The following is a 19,947-nucleotide window of genomic DNA, read 5'->3' on the forward strand; positions in this document are numbered from 1 at the left end:
AGGTGTGAACCTAATATAGCTCCTGCACCCACCTACCACCCTCCACAGAGAGGTAATGGAAGGGGGAGAAGAGCAGGAAGAGGTGGCCCTAGAGCAGGGGTCTCAAACTCAATTTCATGGCGGGCCGCATCAGCATTATGGTTGCCCTCAAAGGGCCGGTTATATCTGTAGGATTAGATGTCCAGAGCAATCCCAGGCCCCCTTACACCCTTACATGGGATGTCAAGAACCCCCCCACCATCGAAAGTCAAGAGTCACCCACCCTTCCTTACATCACAATGCACCCCCTTACCTCGTGCTGCTGCCAGGAAGAAGATGCGGGTGGATCTGGGAAGAAGTGCAGGGTCTGGAGGAGAACCAGAGTAGGGCTGGAATCAGCTTCCAGAGTCTGCTGAATGCTGAGACCAGGAGAGGCAAAGGCAAGGTGGTGTTGCGGCTGCACAGAGAGGTGCAGGATCTGCAGGAGGAGTTCTGCCCTCTCTGCTGCAGACTGCTAAGAAGGGAGGGTGGGCATAGATGAGCCTTTCTGCAGCTGCATAGAGGAGTGCAAGATCTGCCAAAGGAGTTCTGTGCTCTCAAGGTGGGGGCAGAGACAAGGTGGATGCCGCAGCAGGTGAGGTGCGAGGGCCACATGAAATGGCCTAGGGGGCCGCATTCGGCCCGCGGGCCTTGTGTTTGACACCTGTGCCCTAGAGGAAGGGGTAGAGGACAATGGAAAAATAATGGTGGCCCTTACCAACAGGCACAAAGGAATTGGTATCACCAAGAACCAAGGGGTACCCAGGATCAATATAGAGAAAGGAGGGAGGAGTCAGTATATGACTCCCCCCCCCGTCCATCCACTTCATATGAGATCCCCACCACAAATAGGTTTTCTCCATTGTACCCGCCAGCTGTAAGAAATCCCCCAGATGTTTTTTTAGGGAAACCCAGTACCCTGTGGGGGTACAAGGGATCCATGGGAAGTCAATCTGGGGGAAAAAGAAAAGACAAAGAGGACGACTAGCAGGCCGACGCTTCCAAAAAAAGCATATAGGCTAATGCTGGCCCGTTTGGGTCCCATATTGAGGTGAGAGGCCAATCTTTCGGGTGGAGGGATTCATCACACTGGGTGTTTTCATTATCTCCCACGGGGATCGAGGCTTCAACTTGGACACTTTAACACATTTATAATTGATTTTGAGCACGATTTATTATTGAATTGTATATGTGGACTTTTTATTAATTATATAGTCACTTTAGGAATAATTTTGTGCACGTCTGGCGCATCACGTTTTTTATTCTACTGTAGTAATGTCACTGGTCCCCCCCAAAAGTGTCAAAAATGTCAGTCCGATCTGTCCGCCGCAATGTCGCAGTCCCACTAAAAATCGCAGATCGCCGCCATTACTAGTAAAAAAAAAAATAAATGAATACAAATGACATAAATCTTTCCCGTAGTTTGTAGATGCAATAACTTTTGCGCAAATAAATCAAAAATTGTGATTTTTCTTTACCAAAAATATGCAGCAGAATACAAATTGGTCTAAAAAGGATGAAAAAATGTATTTTTATTTTTTTTGGGGAATTTTATATAGCAGAAAGTGAAGTTTCTTTTTTCAGAATTGTCGCCCTTTTTTTTGTTTATAGCGCAAAAAATAAAAATCGCACAGGTGATCAAATATCACCAAAAGAAAGCTCTGATTGTGGGGAAAAAAGGACGTCAATATTATTTAGGTACAGCGTCGCACGACTGCGAAATTGTCAGTTAAAGTAACGCAGTGCCGAAGCGCAAAAAAATGGCCTGATCATTAAGGGGGAAAATCCGTCCGGTCCAGAAGTGGTTAATAAAGATAACAAGGTCGTCCGTGTATTATTTTTTTAAGGACCAACAAGACTTTCATGTCATGATATTGTCTTCTAACAATTATTTTATTTTTTTTGCAATTCTTAGACAATAAAATGCACTTTCTTTTCTTGGTTTTTTTTTTTTTTGTTTTTTTTTTGAGCAGCGTTAGCCTAAAAAATAAATTGCGTTGCTGCAGAAAAAAAGTCCACATTTTATTCTGTAATTTGTCCTGTTTAAATGACACTAAAATTATGATTCTGGCACAAAAAGTGATTTACAAATAAAATAGTTTTGTTTTTTTTATACATTTTGTGATGGAAAATTTATAACAAATATTTAACAAAAAACAAAAATATTTTTAATATTATTAATTAATAAAATAAAACCAAAGGAATTGGCAGGAAAACATTAGCTGAACAGAGAAGGAGAATAAAGAGTTTGATTGGGCTGATTAGAGTAAACTAAAGGATAATAAAACGGTTAACCACTTGCTTACTGGGCGCTTTTACCCCCCCCCTTCCTGCCCAGGCCCTATTTCAGCTTTCAGCGCTGTCATACTTTGAATGACAATTGCGCGTTTATGCAACACTGTTCCCAAATGACATTTTTATCATATTTTTCACACAAATAGAGCTTTCTTTGGTATTTAATCACCACTGGGGCTTTTATTTTTTGCTAAATAAAAAAAAAAAAAAAAGCCGACCAAAAATTTTGAAAAAAACAACTAGTTAATTTAGTTTTTAATATATTTTATTTCAATTCATGTTATTGTATATAATAATTTGCTGTTAGTTGTGATTACGGTTATGTGTGTTATTGTGTTTTGCTTTGTATTTCACTGAATTTAATTGTATCTTAATCATTTCCCTTCAGGATTAATAAAGTATTGGGAATCTGAATCCTCTCTACACTAATAAATAATAAACATTATCTGAGAGCCAAGTCTTATTCCTGGAGAACCCCTTCCGCTCGCTCCAGGTCCCCAATCTATAATTCTATCCTCAGTGCAGCCGCTGAAATATAAAACGTTCTCCATCGGGTTATACAATAAAACTTCATCAGAGATATTAATCTGCCCAGGTCTATACTTACCAGCCACATGCCGGCATTTTTATGAGTTCTGACACCCCGAATGAGAAGGAGCCCATGAAATCATTCCTGGTAGTTCTGTCCCAGTCCCAGATCTCAATGGAAAGGCGTCGGTCTTTATCTGATGGTTTGAGTTTGCTGGAAGGTAGAGGAAGAAGGTGAGGAGTCACATTATAGATAACGGCAGCTCGAGGAGGGAAATTTTCTGATAAATATCTTCATTTCATTTTCAGCTGAGCTCTTCTGTCAATCATAGAACATGACTGACCCCCATTTCTCATAGAGTCCTCTCTGTCCTATCACAACACCTACTGCCCATGCTGGCCTAATATTCCTGAACTATGTGGATCCTCATCCTTCCTACAGAGTGTTTCAAATTGTTACTACATCTTCCTATTGGCTGAGTCTCCGAGCGGCCTGGTCTCCGAGCGGCCAGGTCTCCGAGCGGCCAGGTCTCCGAGCGGCCAGGTCTCCGAGCGGCCAGGTCTCAGAGCGGCCAGGTCTCAGAGCGGCCAGGTCTCCGAGCGGCCAGGTCTCCGAGCGGCCAGGTCTCCGAGCGGCCAGGTCTCCGAGCGGCCAGGTCTCCGAGCGGCCAGGTCTCCGAGCGGCCAGGTCTCCGAGCGGCCAGGTCTCCGAGCGGCCAGGTCTCCGAGCGGCCAGGTCTCCGAGCGGCCAGGTCTCCGAGCGGCCAGGTCTCCGAGCGGCCAGGTCTCCGAGCGGCCAGGTCTCCGAGCGGCCAGGTCTCAGAGCGGCCAGGTCTCAGAGCGGCCAGGTCTCAGAGCGGCCTGGTCTCAGAGCGGCCTGGTCTCAGAGCGGCCTGGTCTCAGAGCGGCCTGGTCTCAGAGCGGCCTGGTCTCAGAGCGGCCTGGTCTCAGAGCGGCCTGGTCTCAGAGCGGCCTGGTCTCAGAGCGGCCTGGTCTCAGAGCGGCCTGGTCTCAGAGCGGCCTGGTCTCAGAGCGGCCTGGTCTCAGAGCGGCCTGGTCTCAGAGCGGCCTGGTCTCAGAGCGGCCTGGTCTCAGAGCGGCCTGGTCTCCAAGCGGCCTGGTCTCCAAGCGGCCTGGTCTCCAAGCGGCCTGGTCTCCAAGCAACCCCGAAAATCATTACACCTAACCCTAGTGAGGCTTCTGGTCATACACCAACTAGGAGTTTTTTGAGGGTGCCCTTCATTATTAACTGCCCCAGCAGTATGACAAGTAGCTACATAAAACAAAAGGCATTTTTTATTTAAGATACATTTTTGTGTTGGGAGTCTCTACTGCAGCATTTTTCAACCTTTTTAAGACAGGGAGCCCATGAAATAACTTACCTGGAACCCCTGCATAAAATGTCTATATCTACAACTCATGATACAAGTGTGATGGTCAATAGGAAGAATGCTCCCTACATTTGTGGCCATGGGGAAGAAATCCCCCCTTACAGATAGCTAAAAAGATCAATGGTGTCAGTGGGAACTAAATCTGAGAGGGAGAAATTGCTCATTGCTCAAGGAACCTCTAGCAACCTCTGGAAGAACCCTGGCTGAGAACATTGATCTACTGTAACTTCATCTGTCACCATAATGAACATCTTCTCATCTCTGCCTCCCCACTAGACAAATGTCATCAATAAGTCTCCAAGGATCATGCACATTCACATGGCTCCCTCTGAACTTCACACACTTCAAATTGGACCTGCGATGCCCCCCCCCCCCCAATCCCTAGATACCAATGAGAAGTGACGTACAAAGTGAAGGACTCATTCCAGTGCGGGTTCAGCGTAGAGCGGATGGTTTTGGTTTTCTGCTTGCTTTCATTCTTGGGGTCGGGGATTAGTTTCAGTTTGACGTAGGGATCTGACAGTCCATTGGGGTCCATGGGGATGAGGTTCCTGGCATCACGGACTGAAAAATATTAAAACGTTGGTGGGAATTAGTGGAGATCCCGATCTCTATTCATTGTCATTTGTGACACATATACAGATATGAATGTAATAAAAAGCTACATTGTGTATCTAGAACATTAAATATGGTTTCCTTTAAGAAAAAAAAAAGTCACTTGATACATATGTTCCCTCCCCTCCCCCATAAAGCATTATGACAGACAAAGTTGGCAGAGAGCCGACAGGGTCCCATTGGATTATACAGGGGAACAAAATGCGGGAGGTCTTCTGTCTCTAGGGGAAACCCCTCTTTAGTAAAGATACTCCAGCCATCCATTCCTGAAGCCCCCCCCCACCTTGTTAGGAAATTATTCTTGATGCCCTATAATCAGGGGAGGGAGTGTCTAAGAAACCTAAATATAAGCCAGCCTCCAATATGGCTGGAGAGAGTGTAAATCTGGGAAACAGGAAGTGCAAAGGCATGGCCTTAATTCATGGGAGAAGCAAAGATTTCAAGGAGAAACAAGAGACAAGCCAGGATTGTCCAAAGAATTGTCCAGGGAAGTGTCCAGCATCCCAGGTGGTTGGTTCAGATCCCGGCCCTGATGGTTTCCCTTTATACTGAGGGTGGCAGGTTGGGGATTTTGGTTGAAAAGTTTGGAGAAAAACTGATATTTCTGAACGGATCTATAGAGGGGAGATTGGATGAGAGAGATCCCAAGTGACAGAGGACACTGCATTCTACATGAGAAGAAGGTAGAACACACAATGCACTGACTTGTCTCTGCTCAACCTGAGCGCCAAGCATTGAGCACTGCATCAAGCGTTGAGCACTGCACCAAGCGTTGAGCACTGCACCAAGCGTTGAGCACTGCACCAAGCGTTGAGCACGGCACCAAGCGTTGAGCACGGCACCAAGCGTTGAGCACGGCACCAAGCGTTGAGCACGGCACCAAGCGTTGAGCACGGCATCAAGCGTTGAGCACGGCACCAAGCATTGAGCACGGCACCAAGCATTGAGCACTACACCAAACACTGCACCAAAGCACTGAGCACTGCGCCAAACACTGCACCAAGCATTGAGAACCGAGCACTGCACCGAGCATTGGGAACCGAGCACTGCACAGAGCATTGAGCACTTCACAGAGCATTGAGCACCGGGCACTTCACAGAGCATTGAGCACCGGGCACTTCACAGAGCATTGAGCACCGGGCACTTCACAGAGCATTGAGCACCAGGCACTTCACAGAGCATTGAGCACAGGGCACTTCACAGAGCATTGAGCACCGGGCACTTCACAGAGCATTGAGCACCGGGCACTTCACAGAGCATTGAGCACCGGGCACTTCACAGAGCATTGAGCACAGGGCACTTCACAGAGCATTGAGCACCGGGCACTTCACAGAGCATGGAGCACCGGGCACTTCACAGAGCATGGAGCACCGGGCACTTCACAGAGCATGGAGCACCGGGCACTTCACAGAGCATGGAGCACCGGGCACTTCACAGAGCATGGAGCACCGGGCACTTCACAGAGCATTGAGCACCGGGCACTTCACAGAGCATTGAGCACCGGGCACTTCACAGAGCATTGAGCACCAGGCACTTCACAGAGCATTGAGCACCGGGCACTTCACAGAGCATTGAGCACCGGGCACTTCACAGAGCATGGAGCACCGGGCACTTCACAGAGCATGGAGCACCGGGCACTTCACAGAGCATGGAGCACCGGGCACTTCACAGAGCATGGAGCACCGGGCACTTCACAGAGCATGGAGCACCGGGCACTTCACAGAGCATGGAGCACCGGGCACTTCACAGAGCAGGGAGCACCGGGCACTTCACAGAGCATGGAGCACCGGGCACTTCACAGAGCATGGAGCACTTCACAGAGCATGGAGCACCGGGCACTTCACAGAGCATGGAGCACCGGGCACTTCACAGAGCATTGAGCAGCGGCACTTCACAGAGCATTGAGCACCGGGCACTTCACAGAGCATTGAGCACTTCACAGAGCATTGAGCACCGAGGATTCAGCACCGAGCACTGCACCGAGCATTGAGCACCAAGCACTGCACCGAGCATTGAGCACCAAGCACTGCACCGAGCATTGAGCACCAAGCACTGCACCGAGCATTGAGCACCAAGCACTGCACAGAGCATTGAGCACCGAGCAATGCACAGAGCACTTCACTGAGCATGGAGCACCGGGCACTGCACAGAGCATTGAGAACTGAGCACTGCACCGAGCATTGAGAACCGAGCATTGAGCACCGAGCACTGCGCCGAGCATTGAGCACCAAAGACTGCACAGAGCATTGAGCACTTCACAGAGCATGGAGCACCGAGCACTTCACAGAGCATTGAGCACCGAGCAATGCACAGAGCACTTCACAGAGCATGGAGCACTGGGCACTTCACAGAGCATTGAGCACCGGGCACTTCACAGAGCATTGAGCACCGGGCACTTCACAGAGCATGGAGCACCGGGCACTTCACAGAGCATGGAGCACCGGGCACTTCACAGAGCATGGAGCACCGGGCACTTCACAGAGCATGGAGCACCGGGCACTTCACAGAGCATGGAGCACCGGGCACTTCACAGAGCATGGAGCACCGGGCACTTCACAGAGCATGGAGCACCGGGCACTTCACAGAGCTTCGAGCACCGGGCACTTCACAGAGCTTCGAGCACCGGGCACTTCACAGAGCTTCGAGCACCGGGCACTTCACAGAGCTTCGAGCACCGGGCACTTCACAGAGCTTCGAGCACCGGGCACTTCACAGAGCTTCGAGCACCGGGCACTTCACAGAGCTTCGAGCACCGGGCACTTCACAGAGCTTCGAGCACCGGGCACTTCACAGAGCTTCGAGCACCGGGCACTTCACAGAGCTTCGAGCACCGGGCACTTCACAGAGCATTGAGCACCGGGCACTTCACAGAGCATTGAGCACCGGGCACTTCACAGAGCATTGAGCACCGGGCACTTCACAGAGCATTGAGCACCGGGCACTTCACAGAGCATTGAGCACCGGGCACTTCACAGAGCATTGAGCACCGGGCACTTCACAGAGCATTGAGCACCGGGCACTTCACAGAGCATTGAGCACCGGGCACTTCACAGAGCATTGAGCACCGGGCACTTCACAGAGCATTGAGCACCGGGCACTTTACCGAGCATTGAGCACCGGGCACTTCACCAAGCATTGAGCACCGGGCACTTCACCAAGCATTGAGCACCGGGCACTTCACCAAGCATTGAGCACCGGGCACTTCGCCGAGCATTGAGCACCGGGCACTGCGCCGAGCATTGAGCATCGAGCACTGCATAGAGCATTGAGCACTTCACAGAGCATGGAGCACCGGGCACTTCACAGAGCATGGAACACCGGGCACTTCACAGAGCATGGAGCACCGGGCACTTCACAGAGCATGGAGCACCGGGCACTTCACAGAGCATGGAGCACCGGGCACTTCACAGAGCATGGAGCACCGGGCACTTCACAGAGCTTCGAGCACCGGGCACTTCACAGAGCTTCGAGCACCGGGCACTTCACAGAGCTTCGAGCACCGGGCACTTCACAGAGCATGGAGCACCGGGCACTTCACAGAGCATGGAGCAACGGGCACTTCACAGAGCATGGAGCACCGAGCATTGCACCGAGCATTGAGCACTGCACCGAGCATTGAGCACTGCACCGAGCATTGAGCACCGAGCATTGAGCACTGCACTGAGCACTTTACAGAGCATTGAGCACCAAGTACTGCACCGAGCATTGAGCACCGAGCACTGCAATGAGCATTGAGCACTGCACCGAGCATTGAGCACCGAGCACTGCACTGAGCAATGAGCACTTTACAGAACATTGAGCACCGAGCACTGCAATGAGCACTTTACAGACATTGAGCACCGAGCACTGCACCGAGCATTGAGCACCGAGCACTGCACTGAGCAATGAGCACTTTACAGAGCATTGAGCACCGAGCACTGCAATGAGCACTTTACAGACATTGAGCACCGAGCACTGCACCGAGCATTGAGCACTTTACAGAGCATTGAGCACCGAGCACTGCAATGAGCACTTTACAGAGCATTGAGCACCGGGCACTGCACCGGGCACTTCACAGAGCATTGAGCACCGGGCACTTCACAGAGCATTGAGCACCGGGCACTTCACAGAGCATTGAGCACCGGACACTTCACAGAGCATTGAGCACCGGACACTTCACAGAGCATTGAGCACCGGGCACTTCACAGAGCATTGAGCACCGGGCACTTCACCGAGCATTGAGCACCGGGCACTTCACCGAGCATTGAGCACCGGGCACTTCACCGAGCATTGAGCACCGGGCACTTCACCGAGCATTGAGCACCGGGCACTGCACCGAGCATTGAGCACCGGGCACTGCACCGAGCATTGAGCACCGGCACTGCACCGAGCATTGAGCACCGGGCACTTCACAGAACATTGAGCACCGGGCACTTCACAGAGCATTGAGCACCGGGCACTTCACAGAGCATTGAGCACCGGGCACTTCACAGAGCATTGAGCACCGGGCACTTCACCGAGCATTGAGCACCGGGCACTTCACCGAGCATTGAGCACCGGGCACTTCACCGAGCATTGAGCACCGGGCACTTCACCGAGCATTGAGCACCGAGCACTGCACCGAGCATTGAGCACTTTACAGAGCATTGAGCACCGAGCACTGCAATGAGCACTTTACAGAGCATTGAGCACCGGGCACTGCACTGAGCAATGAGCACTTTACAGAGCATTGAGCACCGAGCACTGCAATGAGCACTTTACAGAGCATTGAGCACCGAGCACTGCACTGAGCAATGAGCACTTTACAGAGCATTGAGCACCGAGCACTGCAATGAGCACTTTACAGACATTGAGCACCGAGCACTGCACCGAGCATTGAGCACTTTACAGAGCATTGAGCACCGAGCACTGCAATGAGCACTTTACAGAGCATTGAGCACCGGGCACTGCACCGGGCACTTCACAGAGCATTGAGCACCGGGCACTTCACAGAGCATTGAGCACCGGGCACTTCACAGAGCATTGAGCACCGGACACTTCACAGAGCATTGAGCACCGGACACTTCACAGAGCATTGAGCACCGGGCACTTCACAGAGCATTGAGCACCGGGCACTTCACCGAGCATTGAGCACCGGGCACTTCACCGAGCATTGAGCACCGGGCACTTCACCGAGCATTGAGCACCGGGCACTTCACCGAGCATTGAGCACCGGGCACTGCACCGAGCATTGAGCACCGGGCACTGCACCGAGCATTGAGCACCGGCACTGCACCGAGCATTGAGCACCGGGCACTTCACAGAACATTGAGCACCGGGCACTTCACAGAGCATTGAGCACCGGGCACTTCACAGAGCATTGAGCACCGGGCACTTCACAGAGCATTGAGCACCGGGCACTTCACCGAGCATTGAGCACCGGGCACTTCACCGAGCATTGAGCACCGGGCACTTCACCGAGCATTGAGCACCGGGCACTTCACCGAGCATTGAGCACCGAGCACTGCACCGAGCATTGAGCACTTTACAGAGCATTGAGCACCGAGCACTGCAATGAGCACTTTACAGAGCATTGAGCACCGGGCACTGCACCGGGCACTTCACAGAGCATTGAGCACCGGGCACTTCACAGAGCATTGAGCACCGGGCACTTCACAGAGCATTGAGCACCGGGCACTTCACAGAGCATTGAGCACCGGGCACTTCACAGAGCATTGAGCACCGGGCACTTCACCGAGCATTGAGCACCGGGCACTTCACCGAGCATTGAGCACCGGGCACTTCACCGAGCATTGAGCACCGGGCACTTCACCGAGCATTGAGCACCGGGCACTTCACCGAGCATTGAGCACCGGGCACTTCACCGAGCATTGAGCACCGGGCACTTCACCGAGCATTGAGCACCGGGCACTGCACCGAGCATTGAGCACCGGGCACTGCACCGAGCATTGAGCACCGGCACTGCACCGAGCATTGAGCACCGGGCACTTCACAGAACATTGAGCACCGGGCACTTCACAGAACATTGAGCACCGGGCACTTCACAGAGCATTGAGCACCGGGCACTTCACAGAGCATTGAGCACCGGGCACTTCACAGAGCATTGAGCACCGGGCACTTCACCGAGCATTGAGCACCGGGCACTTCACCGAGCATTGAGCACCGGGCACTTCACCGAGCATTGAGCACCGGGCACTTCACCGAGCATTGAGCACCGAGCACTGCACCGAGCATTGAGCACCGAGCACTTCACAGAGCATTGAGCACCGAGCACTTCACAGAGCATTGAGCACCGGGCACTTCACAGAGCATGGAGCACTTCATAGAGCACCGAGCAATGCACAGAGCACTTCAGAGAGCATTGAACACTGCACAGAGCATTGAGCACAGCACAGAGCATTGAGCACTACGCAGAGCATTGAGCACTGCGCAGAGCATTGAGCACTGCGCAGAGCATTGAGCACTGCGCAGAGCATTGAGCACTGCGCAGAGCATTAAGCACTGCACAGAGCATTAAGCACTGCACAGAGCATTAAGCACTGCACAGAGCATTAAGCACTGCACAGAGCATTAAGCACTGCACAGAGCATTGAGCACTGCACAGAGCATTGAGCACTGCACAGAGCATTGAGCACTGCACAGAGCATTGAGCACTGCACAGAGCATTAAGCACTGCACAGAGCATTAAGCACTGCACAGAGCATTGAGCACCGAGCGAAGGGAAAACCTGAACTTTTCACACAAAGTGGTGCGGATGGAGAGAAGTCCTCCAAGCCGGAAATCCAGCGTCAGCCATCACAGCGCATCTTCTATCTGTTCAGACAGCCGTGACGGCGGCTCCTCCGACCCAACGCCCAAATTTGCATCTCATTTCACAGCAATTAATTCCACACCGAACCAGCAACACCGCAATTACAGAACGCAGCACAGAGGGCGCCCCACCTGTCACTGTCCATTAATGAGACAGGATTGAAGAGCTCACACATCGCTCAGTCCAACTTCCCTCACCCCCCCATGAACACCCCAAAGAGACATCAATAGCTTCCTGTAAATGTGTCTACAGAATACAGATACTGAGAATTACACCCGGCATACAGGACAGGAGAAGTAGTACTGTGCAGAGTTCATACATACAGAATAAGAACAGATACTGAGAATTACACCCGGCATACAGGACAGGAGAAGTAGTACTGTGCAGAGTCCATACATACAGAATAAGAACAGATACTGAGAATTACACCCGGCATACAGGACAGGAGAAGTAGTACGGTGCAGAGTCCATACATACAGAATAAGAACAGATACTGAGAATTGGGAGGATTTGGATAAATCATGAACAGGAAATAATTCCCATCGGAATAAATCTTCCAGGCCGGTTACCATGGAAACGTGAGATACCGGCAAACAAAAGGCGGCGCGGCAGAGGAAGTGATTCGCCGTCAATGAGAGTCGGTTTAGCTGGGATTTGTATGACAACCCCCTCCCCCGGGGTGCAGACCCCATCCCCCCACTATCTGCTTCTAGCAGCTGATACATTATTTATTGGAATCAGAAATGCTTTGATCAGTGGAGACTGTCAGCTTCCAGTGCACATATCGCCGCTAAACATGGCGCCCCGTCCAGCTGAGCGTTCACCGACCATGGAGAGCATTCCGCACAATGCCACCAGGGGGCGTAACTCATAGCAACCAGAATGGTCAGAGACTGCAGACACGGTGTAGGAGACGGTCAGAGACTGCAGACACGGTGCAGGAGACGGTCAGAGACTACAGACACGGTGCAGGAGACGTTCAGAGACTGCAGACACGGTGCAGGAGACGGTCAGAGACTGCAGACACAGTACAGGAGATGGTCAGAGACTGCAGACATAGTACAGGAGACGGTCAGAGACTGCAGACATGGTACAGGAGACGGTCAGAGACTGAAGACATAGTACAGGAGACGGTCAGAGACTGCAGACATAGTACAGGAGACGGTCAGAGACTAAAGACATGGTACAGGAGACAGTCAGAGACTGCAGACATAGCACAGGAGACGGTCAGAGACTGCAGACATGGTACAGGAGACGGGCAGAGACTGTAGACATGGTACAGGAGATGGTCAGAGACTGCAGACATAGTACAGGAGACGGTCAGAGACTGCAGACATGGTACAGGAGACGGGCAGAGACTGTAGACATGGTACAGGAGATGGTCAGAGACTGCAGACATAGTACAGGAGACAGTCAGAGACTGCAGACATAGTACAGGAGACAGTCAGAGACTGCAGACATGGTACAGGAGATGGTCTGAGGCTGCAGACAAAAATAATCATCTAATAAAATGAAGGTAGAAATTCTAATCAGCTTCACTCAGCAGACTGGAGAAGTCAGTAGCCAATCAGCAGCTTTACATATCCCATCTCCCTCCGTATTTCTATATAATCAACTTGCTTGCAGTAGCAGATGTGAGCAGCAGGGGGCAGCAGAGGAAAAGGCATGAAATTTCACAGGACTGACAATCTACAGGTTGGATGAAGGAAGTTTGAAGTGTATGAGAGGGTCAGACTTATCCCATAATAAAGACTTGTACCCCCAGTATTTATCCCATATTAAAGACTTGTACCCCCAGTATTTACCCCATATTAAAGACTTGTACCCGCAGTATATATCCCATAATAAAGACTTGTACCCCCAGTATATATCCCATAATAAAGACTTGTACCCCCAGTATATATCCCATAATAAAGACTTGTACCCCCCAGTATATATCCCATAATAAAGACTTGTACCCCCAGTATATATCCCATAATAAAGACTTGTACCCCCCAGTATATATCCCATAATAAAGACTTGTACCCCCCAGTATATATCCCATAATAAAGACTTGTACCCCCCAGTATATATCCCATAATAAAGACTTGTACCCCCCAGTATATATCCCATAATAAAGACTTGTACCCCCCAGTATATATCCCATAATAAAGACTTGTACCCCCAGTATATATCCCATAATAAAGACTTGTACCCCCAGTATATATCCCATAATAAAGACTTGTACCCCCCCAGTATATATCCCATAATAAAGACTTGTACCCCCCAGTGTATATCCCATAATAAAGACTTGTACCCCCCCAGTATATATCCCATAATAAAGACTTGTACCCCCCCAGTATATATCCCATAATAAAGACTTGTACCCCCCAGTATATATCCCATAATAAAGACTTGTACCCCCCAGTATATATCCCATAATAAAGACTTGTACCCCCAGTATATATCCTATAATAAAGACTTGTACCCCCCAGTATATATCCCATAATAAAGACTTGTACCCCCCAGTATATATCCCATAATAAAGACTTGTACCCCCCAGTATATATCCCATAATAAAGACTTGTACCCCCCAGTATATATCCCATAATAAAGACTTGTACCCCCCAGTATATATCCCATAATAAAGACTTGTACCCCCCCAGTATATATCCCATAATAAAGACTTGTACCCCCCCAGTATATATCCCATAATAAAGACTTGTACCCCCCCAGTATATATCCCATAATAAAGACTTGTACCCCCCAGTATATATCCCATAATAAAGACTTGTACCCCCCAGTATATATCCCATAATAAAGACTTGTACCCCCCCAGTATATATCCCATAATAAAGACTTGTACCCCCCCAGTATATATCCCATAATAAAGACTTGTACCCCCCAGTATATATCCCATAATTAAGACTTGTACCCCCCCAGTATATATCCCATAATAAAGACTTGTACCCCCCCAGTATATATCCCATAATAAAGACTTGTACCCCCCAGTATATATCCCATAATAAAGACTTGTACCCCCCCAGTATTTATCCCATAATAAAGACTTGTACCCCCCCCCCAGTATATATCCCATAATAAAGACTTGTACCCCCCAGCATATATCCCATAATAAAGACTTGTACCCCCCAGTATATATCCCATAATAAAGACTTGTACCCCCCCAGTATTTATCCCATAATAAAGACTTGTACCCCCCCAGTATATATCCCATAATAAAGGCTTGTACCCCCCAGTATATATCCTATAATAAAGACTTGTACCCCCAGTATATATCCCATAATAAAGACTTGTACCCCCCCAGTATATATCCCATAATAAAGACTTGTACCCCCCAGTATATTTCCCATAATAAAGACTTGTACCCCGCAGTATATATCCCATAATAAAGACTTGTACCCCCCCAGTATATATCCCATAATAAAGACTTGTACCCCCCAGTATATATCCTATAATAAAGACTTGTACCCCCCCAGTATATATCCCATAATAAAGACTTGTACCCCCCAGTATTTATCCCATAATAAAGACTTGTACCCCCCAGCATATATCCCATAATAAAGACTTGTACCCCCCAGTATATATCCCATAATAAAGACTTGTACCCCCCCAGTATTTATCCCATAATAAAGACTTGTACCCCCCCAGTATATATCCCATAATAAAGGCTTGTACCCCCCAGTATATATCCTATAATAAAGACTTGTACCCCCAGTATATATCCCATAATAAAGACTTGTACCCCCCAGTATATATCCCATAATAAAGACTTGTACCCCCAGTATATATCCCATAATAAAGACTTGTACCCCCCAGTTTATATCCCATAATAAAGACTTGTACCCCCCAGTATATATCCCATAATAAAGACTTGTACCCCCCAGTATATATCCCATAATAAAGACTTGTACCCCCAGTATATATCCCATAATAAAGACTTGTACCCCCAGTATATATCCCATAATAAAGACTTGTACCCCCAGTATATATCCTATAATAAAGACTTGTACCCCCAGTATATATCCCATAATAAAGACTTGTACCCCCAGTATATATCCTATAATAAAGGCTTGTACCCCCCAGTATATATCCCATAATAAAGACTTGTACCCCCCAGTATATATCCCATAATAAAGACTTGTACCCCCAGTATATATCCCATAATAAAGACTTGTACCCCCCAGTTTATATCCCATAATAAAGACTTGTACCCCCCAGTATATATCCCATAATAAAGACTTGTACCCCCCAGTATATATCCCATAATAAAGACTTGTACCCCCAGTATATATCCCATAATAAAGACTTGTACCCCCAGTATATATCCCATAATAAAGACTTGTACCCCCAGTATATATCCTATAATAAAGACTTGTACCCCCAGTATATATCCCATAATAAAGACTTGTACCCCCAGTATATATCCTATAATAAAGGCTTGTACCCCCCAGTATATATCCCATAATAAAGACTTGTACCCCCCAGTATATATCCCATAATAAAGACTTGTACCCCCAGTATATATCCCATAATAAAGACTTGTACCCCCCAGTTTATATCCCATAATAAAGACTTGTACCCCCCAGTATATATCCCATAATAAAGACTTGTACCCCCCAGTATATATCCCATAATAAAGACTTGTACCCCCAGTATATATCCCATAATAAAGACTTGTACCCCCAGTATATATCCCATAATAAAGACTTGTACCCCCCCCAGTATATATCCCATAATAAAGACTTGTATCCCCCCAGTATATATCCCATAATAAAGACTTGTACCCCCCAGTATTTATCCCATAATAAAGACTTGTACCCCCCCAGTATATATCCCATAATAAAGACTTGTACCCCCCAGTATATATCCTATAATAAAGACTTGTACCCCCCCAGTATTTATCCCATAATAAAGACTTGTACCCCCCAGTATATATCCCATAATAAAGACTTGTACCCCCCAGTATATATCCCATAATAAAGACTTGTACCCCCCAGTATTTATCCCATAATAAAGACGGATCCCCACATTTCCTGCGATTTATAAAGCCGCTCTGAGCTTTCTGTGTCCCCTCCTCCGCATTGCAGAAAAATAAAAATAATCGCCCTTTTTCCCGCTATCTGCGCTCTTCTTTGTGTCGTCACGACAACTTCTCCCATTAATAAAGTGTGAAATCTGCTGAGAAGAGATGAATGATTTTACCGCCCCTCACAGGTGTGACCCCGAATGCACTGTTCTGTATCGCAGTTCCGGTTGTCACCACAGGGGGGCAGTGCTGTCACACGGCTGGGATCATCGGATACAATGTATCTCCGGAAGGTACCATGGATGGTGTATGGGACACTGAGGGGTGTCACCCAGCACCCCATCCTGATCCTGTACACAGGGAGGGGTCTCTGATTGGTTGCTCTGGGTTCTGGCGGTACGTTGTTATAGCGATCTCCATTTATCATGCGATTTGACAGTTTACAAATCTCTGTATATTATGGAGGAAGAAATATTGGAGACAATGTATCCATCCATGTAACCGGGGACCAAAGAGCTGCTTTACTGCTGTGCTGTGAATACACCAGCTAAGCACACAGGTGGCCTTGAAGAACCGGTGCGAATCGCACCTTCAATTTCATTGTGGATTGCGACTTTAAAAAGGGTCCTGCACTGCTATGGTGAGACTTTTGATGCGACTTTGGTCCAGAGAATATAAAGTCGGATCAAAGTCGCACTAATATGAATGCAGCCTCATCCCCATGCGATTTGACAGTTCAAAAATCATGTGAAAAGTCGCACCCTATTATGTAACTTCGCATCGGTGCAGCTCCGACTTCCGCCAATTTGAAAAAGGTTCCTGCTGCACTTTTCTTGGGACGATTTTATGTGCAACAAAATCGCAGAGATGTTGGCAACTTAGCCCATGTTCACAGCGGTGCGACTTGCCATGCAATATGACAGTTTAAAATCGAATAGCAAATCACACCTGATGTGCGCCACCTATCGGTGCAGCCTCATCAGTCTATATCAGTGCAGCCTCATCAGTGCCACCTATTGGTGCAGCCTCATCAGCACCCATCAGTGCAGCCTCATCAGTGCCCATCAGTGCAGCCTCATCAGTGCCACCTATCGGTGCAGCCTCATCAGCGCCACCTATCAGTGCAGCCTTATCAGCGCCGCCTATCAGTGCAGCCTTATCAGCGCCGCCTATCAGTGCAGCCTTATCAGCGCCACCTATCAGTGCAGCCTTATCAGCGCCACCAATCAGTGCAGCCTCATCAGCGCCAATCAGTGCAGCCTGATTAGCGCCACCTATCAGTGCAGCCTGATTAGCGCCACCTATCAGTGCAGCCTGATTAGCGCCACCTATCAGTGCAGCCTGATTAGCGCCACCTATCAGTGCAGCCTGATTAGCGCCACCTATCAGTGCAGCCTGATTAGCGCCACCTATCAGTGCAGCCTGATTAGCGCCACCTATCAGTGCAGCCTGATTAGCGCCACCAATCAGTGCAGCCTGATTAGCACCACCTATCGTGCAGCCTGATTAGCGCCACTTATCAGTGCAGCCTGATCAGCGCCACCAATCAGTGCAGCCTGATTAGCGCCACCTATCGTGCAGCCTGATTAGCGCCACCTATCGTGCAGCCTGATTAGCGCCACCTATCAGTGCAGCCTGATTAGCACCACCTATCAGTGCAGCCTGATTAGCGCCACCTATCAGTGCAGCCTCATCAGCGCCACCAATCAGTGCAGCCTGATTAGCGCCACCTATCCTGCAGCCTGATTAGCGCCACCTATCAGTGCAGCCTCATCAGCGCCACCAATCAGTGCAGCCTCATCAGTGCCACCTATCAGTGCAGCCTGATTAGCGCCACCTATCAGTGCAGCCTCATCAGCGCCACCAATCAGTGCAGCCTCATCAGTGCCCATCAGTGCAGCCTGATTAGCGCCACCTATCAGTGCAGCCTCATCAGCGCCACCAATCAGTGCAGCCTCATCAGTGCCACCTATCAGTGCAGCCTGATTAGCGCCACCTATCAGTGCAGCCTCATCAGCGCCACCAATCAGTGCAGCCTGATTAGCGCCACCTATCAGTGCAGCCTGATTAGCGCCACCTATCAGTGTAGCCTCATCAGCGCCACCAATCAGTGCAGCCTGATTAGCGCCACCTATCAGTGCAGCCTGATTAGCGCCACCTATCAGTGCAGCCTGATTAGCGCCACCTATCAGTGCAGCCTGATTAGCGCCACCTATCAGTGCAGCCTGATTAGCGCCACCTATCAGTGCAGCCTGATTAGCGCCACCTATCAGTGCAGCCTGATTAGCGCCACCTATCAGTGCAGCCTCATCAGCGCCACCAATCAGTGCAGCCTGATTAGCGCCACCTATCCTGCAGCCTGATTAGCGCCACCTATCAGTGCAGCCTCATCAGCGCCACCAATCAGTGCAGCCTCATCAGTGCCACCTATCAGTGCAGCCTGATTAGCGCCACCTATCAGTGCAGCCTCATCAGCGCCACCAATCAGTGCAGCCTCATCAGTGCCCATCAGTGCAGCCTGATTAGCGCCACCTATCAGTGCAGCCTCATCAGCGCCACCAATCAGTGCAGCCTCATCAGTGCCACCTATCAGTGCAGCCTGATTAGCGCCACCTATCAGTGCAGCCTCATCAGCGCCACCAATCAGTGCAGCCTGATTAGCGCCACCTATCAGTGCAGCCTGATTAGCGCCACCTATCAGTGTAGCCTCATCAGCGCCACCAATCAGTGCAGCCTGATTAGCGCCACCTATCAGTGCAGCCTGATTAGCGCCACCTATCAGTGCAGCCTGATTAGCGCCACCTATCAGTGCAGCCTGATTAGCGCCACCTATCAGTGCAGCCTGATTAGCGCCACCTATCAGTGCAGCCTGATTAGCGCCACCTATCAGTGCAGCCTGATTAGCACACATCAATGAAGTGGAACAATTACCTGTTTGCAAAATTTCAAAATTTTACAGCAAACTATGAAAAATGTATTTTTCCTTTTTCAAAGTCTGTCTTTTTTTGGTTTCTTTGACAAAAATAACCCCCCCCCCCCCCGTGGTGATTAAAAAAGCTCCATTTGTATGAAAAACAAAATGCTAAAATGTAATTTGTGTACAGTGTAGCATGACCGCGCAATTGTCATTCAAAGTGCGACAGCGCTGACAGCTGAAAACTGGCCTGGGCCGGAAGGGGGGTAAAAAGCCTGGCAGGCAGATGGTTAATGTTATCAATGCGACAGTCACAGCCAAACTCAACAGACAAATGTCACATCCAAATCGCTCCCATCCAATGTCGCAT

General features: G+C 49.4%; 1 protein-coding gene across 1 annotated transcript in view; it reads right to left on the bottom strand.

Moving 5' to 3' along the window:
• PRKCA (protein kinase C alpha) overlaps positions 1–19,947 on the bottom strand; it is a 425,544-nt gene that overhangs the window by 98,179 nt on the left and 307,418 nt on the right. Inside the window, exons 6-7 of the mRNA XM_082272110.1 lie at positions 4,640–4,796; positions 2,921–3,055 (exon numbers count right to left, since the gene is read on the bottom strand). Of these exons, the coding sequence (XP_082128236.1) occupies positions 2,921–3,055; positions 4,640–4,796 (292 nt within the window). The remainder of the gene's footprint in view (positions 1–2,920; positions 3,056–4,639; positions 4,797–19,947) is intronic.

This window comes from Pelophylax lessonae, assembly GCF_965119305.1.
Source record: "Pelophylax lessonae genome assembly, chromosome: 11".
In the NCBI taxonomy this organism is placed as follows: Eukaryota; Metazoa; Chordata; class Amphibia; order Anura; family Ranidae; genus Pelophylax; species Pelophylax lessonae.